Source organism: Fopius arisanus, unplaced genomic scaffold (genome assembly GCF_000806365.1).
Source record: "Fopius arisanus strain USDA-PBARC FA_bdor unplaced genomic scaffold, ASM80636v1 scaffold00049, whole genome shotgun sequence".
Classification (NCBI taxonomy): domain Eukaryota; kingdom Metazoa; phylum Arthropoda; class Insecta; order Hymenoptera; family Braconidae; genus Fopius; species Fopius arisanus.
The window spans coordinates 798,339-810,532 of record NW_011887788.1 but is presented as its reverse complement, the minus strand read 5'-3'; the positions used below and the strand labels follow the sequence as shown (position 1 = coordinate 810,532).

At 34.9% G+C, this 12,194-nt stretch overlaps 1 protein-coding gene across 4 annotated transcripts in view; it reads right to left on the bottom strand.

Moving 5' to 3' along the window:
• The window catches only part of LOC105267715 (tensin-1), a 67,984-nt gene that overhangs the window by 19,692 nt on the left and 36,098 nt on the right, over nucleotides 1-12,194 (bottom strand). For all 4 annotated transcript variants that reach the window (XM_011306765.1, XM_011306764.1, XM_011306768.1 and 1 more), the window contains one exon: nucleotides 3,812-3,958. In XM_011306765.1, the coding sequence (XP_011305067.1) occupies nucleotides 3,812-3,958 (147 nt within the window). The remainder of the gene's footprint in view (nucleotides 1-3,811; nucleotides 3,959-12,194) is intronic.

The following is a 12,194-nucleotide window of genomic DNA, read 5'->3' as shown; positions in this document are numbered from 1 at the left end:
GGGTTTTATTCATTTTTTTGAAAATATTGACTGGAAATTTTCTGTTGTTTTAATTTTCATCCCGGGGAGAGCAAATAAAAAATTTCTGATTAAAAATTGAAGTTGAGGATTTTTTTATATTCACGAATATGAGAATTCTCGGGTTTTATTCATTTTTCGGGAAATATTGACTGGAAATTTTTTGTTGTTTTAATTTTCATCCCGGGGAGAGCAAATAAAAAATTTCTGATTAAAAATTGAAATTGAGGATTTTTTTATATTCACGAATATGAGAATTGTCGGGTTTTATTCATTTTTTGGGAAATATTGACTGGAAATTTTCTATTCTTTTAATTTTCTTCCGGAAACACTGAATTCTAAATCCTAAAACCTCTTGAAAATTCATTGCAATTTCCATGGGAAAATCGGGGGACGGTTTTACTCCCATTAAAAATTACCAGTATTTTGAATTCTCGGTACAATATATGAAGTTCATGTTGTAAAGAGCAAGTGATTCTTGTAAGCATGACGCAGTTCTGTGCAATCCTCCATCCACATAATAAATCACTTCTCTCGCGGTCATTTTTGTCATCCAGGGAAAACAATTCTGCTCGTTTCCCGTTCGCATAAAGTCGTAAATTTCAACTAATTCTAGTTTAGTACCCTAAACCCGCGACCGTCATTGGTTAAAATCCGCAATTTTATGCCCACGGAAGACGAGCAAAATCTCTCCGCAGTTCATAAAAACTCAGGTAGAAATTAGTTGAACCCCAGCTGTACCGGTAATTCATAATAAATACATAATTTCACAAAGAATTTTGTATTATTTTACGCAAGTTCTTCTGTACTCGATTCTACTCAAAAAATTACCTAGATTTTTCGTAACTAATATTTGATTTGAGGAAAAAAAAAGAGCGGTTTCTGGTGGAGTGGAAAATTCCCAAGAGTAATTCATGGGAATTCATCAATTAAGTTAATAATTTAAATTTTTTTTCTGGACGACTATCCTTCACAGGTGCACAAGAGAAAAATGATCGTGCAATTTATGAACAAGTGGGAAGCAACTGGGTTTTTCTCATGATCATTAGAAAAGATCCTTGAAGCCCGGGATAAAAAAAGATGATGGGAATGACAGGTGGAGCTATCGAGATACCCTAGAGGATGTCAGTCTTCATCTTTCCTCGCGGATATATGTGCGGATTTCGATGTAAACTTTGCATCATTCCAAGTCGTGAACTAGGATAAGTGCATTTTCTTCGATTCCAGTTTTCAGCCGATATCTCGGAATTGAACGAAAATCAGAATATTTTCATGAACACCTTTTTTGTAGTCCTCATCTTTCTCTTTAAAAAATGTTCAGACGAAAATTCGATATTTTTATTCAATTCCGAGATGTGGGCGGAAAACTAGTCTCGAAAAAATTGCACACGCAGGCATGAAGTAATTCGGACACTCAGTGAGTAAATAATGCAGAGAACCTGATAAACAAATTAAGTTAACTTCAACGACACTTCAGTACGGAAAAATGTACGTGCAGTTATACCCAACGTTTCATTTACTCTATGAATAGAAGATCATAACGGTTAATGAGCGCCAGACAAAAACCTGAATAACCGTGTAAACACTTGAGAAGATAAAGACGCAAGCACTCGAGAGAAATATTCAATAAGATATAACAATAATTGAAAATATAATCTCGACAAAATACTAAAAAATACGTTGAAATTTCCCAGAGAATATTGCAGTAATTAATTAATCCGACATAAATGACACCGGATGAGATTCAGATAAAAAATGATTTACACATAAATATTTAATAACAAATTAATAATAAATCTACCAAAATTCTTATTAGTCCCTGAATTGATTTAATTCTCATGAAATTATTAAATGGAAAAATAAAACGGATGGAGACAGCTGCTAAACTCCACTTCCCATAAAAAACATCTGATTGAATATTTCACTCTCAAAGATAACAGGAGCATTGAAACTGATCCATCAAGTGCTCCAGAATTATCATCCCCTCTTTTCGACCCCTGAGATAACTCAGTAGTAGGAGTTTGTCCAATAATCTGGCACTCGATGCGCCCCATTAATTCGACAATTATCAAGATCTCCAGGAATACTCATTACCTTTGATCTCCACTCAATCCAAAGTGTCTGAGACGCAATTACCCCCCAATACATTTGAATTAAATAAAATCAATCAGTCATGTGTAAATATTTTCAAAGGCCCCAGTGATGGTACGAGTTAACAGAGTAACATATATCAAAGCAACTCCGTGGATGAAAAAGAACGAGATATAATGCAAAAGTTATGGAAAGGATCGAGGCCTGGAAGGCAGAAAATGTGGAATGAGAGTATTTCGCTTTTGAGGGAGCATATAGTACGAAAAAATTCAGGAAGAGTGAGTGAAAAAGTGGAGGTCTTCTCAAAGAGGTTTTTCACAGTGTGACTGTGTCAGTGTACGATGCGTAAACGGAAAATCCATCTTGCGGTTATAAGTATGCTACCAAATGCTGTGAGACTAGATATCCTATCTGCGATGGCTATAATAATATATAACATCACCGAGCAGAAAAACCTATCGCCATTTTTTCCCTTCCCTACCAATGAATTTATAAGTAATTGTTTTTCCCCGCACCAACTCCAATTTTCACCGCTATTTTTCAATTATTTAATTAGTAATTACGGTAATTAAAGATCACCGTAGTGCCGGCGATTTCTCTAGGATTGATATTGATTAAAACGGGACAAACGAGAAAAAACAGACGGTGGAGATGAGAGAAGAGGAAATGACAAAGGTTTCCGGACTTATTAATTGGAAACTTGAGCTAATTCTTTCCTCATTTATTTTTTCTCCATTGTGGGTGAGTGATCAGACCTCGGGTTTCATTATTTGAAAGCGAGTCGGTCCTTTTCACATCGACTACTTACTATGCCTGATCTTCTTATCATCTCATTCCCTTCGCAATTAGTTTGGGAAGTCTCGGGGGACAAAGTCCAACCAAATGGAGCACGACACGACATTTCCGGAATATTAATTCCCCGTAATCTTTACTTAGTCAGCATTAATTAGTGCATCCTGTTGCGCTTCGCATAATTGTCTCAATGATCCAGAAATTTTAATGGCTAAATAATCGATAATGAATTTTTTTTACCGACCCCAGTCGGTAATGCAGATTGGTGACCAACCGTTGGGAATTAAAGATCATTAGGTCGATTTTATGATCTGTGATCAGAATTCACCCCCATGGGAACACCCGCCTGAGGGCGTCATCTACACGTGATGATCTTCGCCATAAAACTACCTAGGATCTTCGCATTTAGTCCACCATTGCGATCGAATCAGCGCCATTTATTTACCGGTCATATTATTTCTCGGCAATCATTCACCCATCCGGGGTTACCATATGGCGATTTTTCCCAGCGATTCTTTTTCATTTTTTTGAAATAGGGTACATCATAGCAAAGTCTCAATGACATATCGATATTTAAAAATCGTCGATCATTTCTAGTGATCGGTTTCACTTGATCGATCGTGACTGTTTGAAATCAAAAAGACATTTCCGAAAAATCTGCCTGAGAAATTCCTCTTCGACTAGATATTTTTGTTATTGAAATAATATAATTAACCCCAACAATCCTAATTAATATTAATAATTGAATCGTTATGTGGTTTTTTAAAATTAAAAATTCATTCTTTTCGATATTTTTCTCAAGATCACGTGTTTTGGTTCATTTATCGTTGACGATTTAATGAATTATTTTTTATTAAATAACCACATGCACGTCAATATAATGTTGATTATTAATTATTGTTGTAATTACCTGTTCAGCAGATTCCGCAATGAATGAATGACAGTACTGTATAGTGAAGTGTGCACGAGGTTCACGAGCAAGAAAGCTGAACTGCGCGTGTTGGGGTTCACAAGTTGCATACGATATGCGTCTCAACGCGTGTGCCATTTGCACTCCCTGAAACAAAAAATAATAATAATAAAAAATATGACAAACATATCCTGAACATCAGGAAGTACTCAATTTATCCATTGTATTTCAGAATATCTCATTGTTATAAATATCACTCACGTTTATTATAACATTTAACGGATCAGAATTGGAATGAAGTTCTGAGGCACTCGTTAGTGAGGGCAGTAAATCTTCGATGAATCTCGACTGACGAGTGTGGGATGAGACCCTTAAGCTGCGAATAAATGCCGAGGACGGCAACGAGGAGATAGTTTCAGGGAGCACATCTACTTGAGTGTGCATTCAGTTTTGCAGAAAAGGAGAGAAATGGAAGAGGAGAGTAAAAAATAATCGTGTCCACATAAGGTTTGCGAGAATTCTAACAAGCATAAATGTAGGAATGAATAACTCTTTATATTCGTACATCTCTGTGGGATAGATTGAATCAATAAAATTATTTTTCAGACCCCAGTCAATGGCACACTGATTATTTATTACTGTTCATATCCGTTTGAGTTAAATTGTGATTTAATGTGGAAAGTCTAGGAAGATAGTCGCGGATTTATCACCCGAGGTTTTTTTAGTTGAATTGTTTTATCAAGTTAATTTGTTAATTCGAAGTGTCAATTTAGACTCTCGTTGGATAAATTCATGAAGTTCTTACGGCAAAGGAACACTTTTTAATTTTTACTCACTCTCACCGACAGATACTCGAATGCTCAGTGGAACTTTTAATGGCAATTCAACATGAGATTTCGCGATAAAATTCGATCGAAACTTTCGAGTTATTCACTCGTCTGTCTACATTCCTTAATCCACTGGAGAAATTGTCAAGATTTTCCTCTGGCCAATTGGCTAGATACATAATTTCTGTTTACCCCGTTTAAGGTAAAAATAAAAGCCCCTCAATAATAAATTTATTCATGAATATTTATCATGATTAATAATATACGCACGGGGTACATCTGCCTCACGATTTATATTTTATGTTTAATCGTATAAATATTTCATCGGGTTAACAGCTGAGACCGAGAAAAAAAAGTTGGCGCTTCGACAGAACGTGTCGTGAATTTACTTATTTTATGATTTTTAAAAGTTTTGCGGTGGCAGCAAAGTCTATGGAGATTGAATTTATGATTAGTCTTAGGAGAGCTGATGAGGGTAAAGAGCTGTATATGAGTTGGCATTACACGCGAGACCATGTGACACGGCTAGGAAAATTAGTTGAACTTTCCGACTCGTTGGGATTACACCCCAAGTACCAGCAACGGAATAATTATGCCAACGAGGAAAACTTGAAGCTCACGCTTTTAACTATTGTTGTCTCCAGTCATGAATATCTCCGAGATACAATATATTCTTAAAGAGAATCTCAAGAAAATGCAAATTGAACTGTAAATGTTAAAAAATGCTAATAAAAAAAAATTAAAAAAAAAATTTCGAGAATATTTTCTAGCAGAAAAAAAAATACGACTGCCCGAACTATAAACAATTTTATGTCTCTCTAAGATGAAATTGATTCATTATTATTTTTTATTTTTATGATTTGGACTTTCATTACTGGCAAGGATGGAATAACGTGTTCGATAGATTCGACTCGAAATATCATGGCGATTATTTCGAGTTTGATACGATTGGAGCTCTCGTAAAAATTTTCAAGACATGAAGTACATGTTGCCGTCCAGTTTATTGATGCTTCAGAAGATTGAGCAACTCGAGGTACAGTTGTAGTACCAAATGGAGTGACTGGAGTTTCAGGAATGGCTGTCTCAAGAGCTGTCGAGTGAGTCCGAAGGACTTGACATTCTATTAATAAAATCTAAAAACTGTAATTCCCCCAAGTTATAATACATGTCTCGCCTGACCACTTCGACTATTAATTTTATTCAGTTCTTCGCGTATGCCAGTGGCAATTTTGCGTGAAGGTATATAGGGAACGAGACTCTCCAGAAAATTCTTGAATTAATTCCACTCGAGGAAGTAACTTTTTGAAAAATACACACTTCTCTCAAGTAAATGTATCCTTTAGAAAAATAGAATAAATAAATTTTCTCAGTGAAGTATCATATCATTCAGAAACACAATGCACCAGCGATGAGTGCAAAAAGAGGTTTTTCGTCCTCTCTGACCCTCCAGCAAGCTCAAAAGAGCCCTCCCGTTGAAATTGGGATTCCCCCTTTCTCCTGGCGTCTAACACGATCAAAGTGCGTTATAAACAAACAGTTCTTGGTAAAAAAAATAAATGCAGAGGGCAAACACTGGGTACGGCTTTTGAACTTTTCGTTAGGGCCAAATGCTGTGATTCATTCGAAAGAGCAAGAGTACGTGCGTACGTGTGTTACTCTCAGGGTGAAAAATGAGGGGTGCAAAACTTGGAATTTTTTTTTTCTATTTATTTCTCTTTTTTTTTCAGCCTGCGGATTTCATCGTGCATACACGAAAGACCACTCATAGTGTCGGATCGTATCTCATTTTCGAGTCCATCCTCCACTAGAATCCCCCGGAGGATTCCTGTCGTTTGCATGAAAGCCATTCCTAACCTTGATGAAAAACAAATATGTGAATCAGAATTTTTATACTTTTCTACGTTTTTAACCCGCTTTTCTCGCTTTATTGCCTTTTCGGCGACGGGTTGGAGTGAAGTATTTAATTTAAATTTTGGGAAGACACAATTGAGATTTACATTATTTTTAACAGAATCTCGGTGCGAATGGATTAATAATTCGCGTCATCTCCAGTCGGAAATTGTTTTTAAGACATTTTTCCGGGGAAAATTATTCCGTGGGGTCGGGGAAAAATTCTGTCTGCGATTTGGGGAAATTCTAGATAAATATTTCTGCGGATTTTTACATCTGTATTCAGTCTGTCCGTTTTGAACCGAGTTTTATGTCTTTGAAGTTTAATTGAATGAATTCATCAACTTTTTTTACGCTAATTGGAGCGAATTCTAGTTGAGTTTCACTGGAAGGGGAAATTTAGTTGAAAGACTAATAGTTCATCCGAGATTATTTCTATTTGCAACTAGGAATCAATAAAAAAAATTAAAAAAGTTGTCTCAATATTATTTAAATGTCCATAATATTTTTTACCAAAAAAACTCTAGTAAAATAGTTTCACCAGAAAAAATCTCGAACTCCAGTCTATAATTTCCACGAATCAATATGACGGGCGAAAAAAAATCAGCGAAATTCTGCGCTGGAAATTTCATATAAAATCAAACGAAATGACTGATACGCGTTATCATACCAGAGGCTGATGACATATATGATCAGAAATGTGTAGCCGAGTGGAAATAATTTATGGAATACATTTTTCGATTTCGATGATGAGTGAATTTACATGCGGGCAAAAGAATATGTCTGTGTCCGAATCGATGTTCCAGCTTCAGGATGAATTGATTCTAGGCATTGAATGGATCCATATTCATTCATTAATTATGCAAACTGCATATAGATTATTTACATAAACTGAAACTGACCAGCGAGCCGTACATTGATTATAGTTTTATTCCATAATTATATACGATCACGTGATTCTATGAACCGATAAGAATAAATATTAATAATAATATAAGTAATGTAATTATAATTATTCCGTATTATTGTCGTTATTATTTCATGCCAATCTTTTAAGTGGAGTGTCTCAGTTTATTGTTTGTACTTTAGTCAAGTAGAAAGGGATGAGCGAGACTTTATTGCAGAAAAAAATTTATAGTGAAAGTCACCCGACGGTTTGTAATGCTCTGGTATATTTTCTCCGGGGACATTATTGTTTATTATTGTTTATTACTACTCTGGTGTTGCAGTGGAAAATGAAGGGAGTGTAGAGATGACAATTGTTTGTTTGGGAATTTATCTTTAATTGGAAAATTTTAATATTCGATTGCTGCGGGTAAATGGTGGGATTATGAATAAAAATTTATATTTTTCGACAATTTTTATTCATAGATGTTTGCGATTAATTGCAATTTGTTCGTCGGTGCGCGTAAATTTGTTGATTCGAGATATGAAATAACGAGGAATTGTTCCCCGTGTAGGAAAATTTGAATTCGGGTGAAAATGATTACCGCGGTAATCGAAAAATACGATTTGGGGGGAATTAAAAAATATATTGAAACGCACTCTTTTTCGGAGCAATTTGGAGAACGAGGGGTTGAAAATTAGAGTCTTGTGTAGGGGATGGAGCGATGAGGAATTTGAATTTATATTGCGACAAACATGGCCAGAGAGTGGATGGTATCGTCACTGGGGAGAAATGGAAAGGGTTGAAACATGCCAATGCGAGTGATAGCGCACCATCGATGTTATCAGTGCAATTGTGTTTCGAGATTTTCCAATGAATGAATTTTTTTCGACAACGAGAAAGACATTTCGCTGAACTACTCTTGGATTTATGCCGCTGATAAATTTCTCTACAGCCTCCGAATTTCGAATAGGATCGATTGAAATCGAAATTCCTCTCGAAATTCGATTGTGATGTATCAAATTAATTCCGGACTTTCCCCGACAATTGGTGAAATAATTCAAATCAATTCAAATGATTGTGAATTTACAAAAATAATTGCAGAGAATTACCAGTAAATTGTTAATCAATTGTGAAATAAATATTGACACCCATTGTTCATTGGAAGAGACAATAAATATAAATTTTTATTTTGAAATTGAATTATTCATTTGAATATTCACATTTTGTGGAGGTGCTTGAAGTAATTTGGAGGGAATTTCGTCCAGAATTTTCTTGGTCCTTTGAAAATTATGAAGTGCATATGAGGAAGTCTCTCGCTTGAATCCCCCGGTACCGAGGGGTAAATGTATTCAGAGGACTCGTGAAGATCATTGAATCTCGGCAAAAAGGCAACAGAGGGATGAAGGGGACAAACAAGCAAGAAGGTAAAACGAGATGTACCGGGGGATTTTATCAGGTTGAAAATTAAAGCGAGGGCAACCCTTCCTAATAAAACCTCCCTTAATTCGCGGACTGATGCATATTAGTCTCTGATATATTCCACCCGACAACTATAAATGCCTGAGATTAAATTACTATTCAAGTATTCCATATTGTACCCGAACTATTCACCCAATTTAATTAAATTGGAAAATTCATTGCTGAGTTAATCGAATGTTATTGGAATCAAATGTGCGGAATTTTATGAATTTTTTAAATAAAAATATTCTACTCGTTGAATAAAAAATTTACGAGTCTCATGGCTGAGTAATAAATCATCCGAACGATTATTTATAGAATAATAACAATAATAACCCGGGAAATTGATAAAAAATATCCAGAAATTAACATTCAAAAAAAAATTTCAAAAAAAAATTGGAGGAGTCGAGATTTAAAAAATTGAGAGTTGAAAATCAAAAATCAAAAGTTGGATTTAGAAAATTCTATATGGACTAAAATAAAATTAATACTGAATTTTTTAATTGATATTTTAAATCCAAAAGATTAATTCCAGCGAATCCTAGGATTTCCACTATTTAGACTGTTTTTTTTTTGTATATGAATTAATTGTTGCTCGAGGAAACCACCGGAAGCTCGACTTCTTCAATAATTTTATTCTTTTCTCGGATTTTTTTTTAGTGGGAATAGTTTAGACGACTATAAAACTCCGTGATTTATCTCGTCGCCATCGACAAAGATAGGGCTCCCTGAGGAGTGGGTAAGAAAGGCCATAAGTGAGTGCTCGCGGCTTTTCGATTTTTTTTCATTGGAGCTTTTCGATTCTCTCTACGTGTGTCTCTCGATATTTTCGTCCTTGTCGTTACCGTCTAGTCCAGAAGGCTTTTCGATTCACCGTATCGATAAATCGATAGGAAAAGCCTGTATATAATCCTTATACCCAGTGAATTCAGTCGTACCACCGGTGGAAAACCTTCGACTTCAGCATTTTCCCATTTTTGGAAAATCGACAATCATATCGCCATTCCCTACTCCATCCATTTCACTCAAAAAATTCAATTAAATATATATGACCACTAATTAATCTATTATAATGATTAATAATAATCATTGGTATATTGTTATTACGAATTTATGATGAGTGAATATTTTTTTATGGAGAAAAATGATATGGAGATAAATAAATAAATAAATATCTGGGGGGATGTGGGGTAATGCAAAATGACTTGATCTCAAAAGTAAAAGATTTCAGCATTTTCCCATTTTTTGGAAAATCGACAATCATATCGCCATTCCCCGCTCCATCCATTTCACTCAAAAAATTCAATTAAATATATATGACCACTAATTAATCTATTATAATGATTAATAATAATCACTGATATATTGTTATTACGAATTTATGATGAATGAATATTTTTTTATGGAGAAAAATTATATGGAGTTAAATAAATAAATATCCGGGGGGATGTGGGGTAATGCAAAATGACTTGATCTCAAAAGTAAAAGATTTTGTTTGACTTCACAGTGAGAGGGGCACATGCTCGTTCCTGTGGAAAACAACACGCCCTCTCCCAATTTTTTTAACTCACTCTTCGGTACAGAGAAACGACGAGGTGCATTAGGATTGAAGGAGACTTGAAGTGTGCATTAGAGGGTGATCGAAGTGCATGTAAGGGGATGTGGGTTAGAGTGAGTGGTGTATCGTAGGGGTGACTGCAACGAGGGTCATGAAGTCATGGCAATACACATCCTACACAATATTTCACTGATTTTATGAAGCTAAAGCTCTAACACCTGTATTTCGAGACTCCACTCTTTCAACTTGCACTTTGATTTTTTTCCATTGCTGCATTTTCCCTTTTTTTTTTATATCCACTTTTCTCGTTGTCGGAGAAAAAAATTATAGATGAATTATTTATTACTCAGGAAATGTCGTACCGTCAGAAATTACCGGACATGAATTTTTATGGGGGTTTTAATGTCTTCTAGGGAATTTCTCCAGGTATGTAGCAATTACTCGCACATTTATTCTGGTAAATAATATAATATGTCACTTGTCATTTTTTTACATCAACTTTTTTGCTGAATACTTGTAGATGTGATGAGTATGTAAAAATATGATAATATGAAAATATGAAAATATAAAAATATAAAAATATAAAAATATAAAAATATATAAATATATTTTTTGGATTGAGTAGATGTTTAATTTGATGTTAGATTATAATGATGAATAAAAATTTCAGTTTAATGTCAAGATCTCGGAATAGTTTGAGTTTCAGGGGCTGAGGATCACATGGATGGCATCTGTGTTAAACTGACTTTTTTCATTTCCACAATTTTCTATGCTTTTATGTAAAAACGTGTCTAGTTCGTGTTCTGGTGTGTTTCGAACACGTGTTCGACACTCGTTCTCAAGCCGATGCCTTTGACATACCCCGACATCAATATTCTCGTCGTCTTCTCTACATTTTTATGCATCATATTTCTTTTATCTCGTTACTCTCCACCGATTGCAGCAAAAAATGACGAAGTATGAAACGTAATAATATCGCTGGATTCCGATTTTTAAATTCAAAACATCATGATTATTTTATTATTATTTTCCTGGAGAAATTTCCAGGAGTATTACAGATAAAAAAATATACTTGGATCAAGTATATTAATATATTAATATAAAAAATATGGTTTCGCACGATTTTCATTTGAGACTACGGAAAAATTGCAGTTTTCCGAAGGAAAGGGAAAATTCCGCGGGAAAAATGAATAACACATTTATAACATCCAAGGATTTTCCGGAAAACCACTAAATTTTCCATCTCAGTATTCACACGTCGGGAGGAGGGAAAAAGGAGAATGAAAATAGAGGAAAATAGGGTGAAAATGGAGGGGGTTGAAGGAGGTTTTCTCGCGGCGGGAGTGGTTGAGAAACGCGAGGGTGAGTACTTGGGGTATATTGCTTTTTACGCAACTATGGATACCTCTCGTAGAGTATCCCTAGTGATATTGCCCAGGGCATCGTTGTGCATCCTTTCATGATCGCATATTCCTCTCCCCATTCGACTAGTGAATATTTTCATGAACTTAAATTTACCGCTGAAAAACATTTCCATAAAGTGTCTTGCATAACAGAACATAACGCGAACCCAAATTTATATCAACCAATAACTCCAAGAGTAATAAATAATTGTTGTAATTATCCCCAAAAAGTTGAGATATCGTTAATTAAATCTCACGAGTTGATTGAAAATAGAAATAAATAAACGAGTTTGATGGAATATTTTGTAATAATTAATATGGAATTTTGGAAAATAGATTGTAAATTTATATTGTTTTA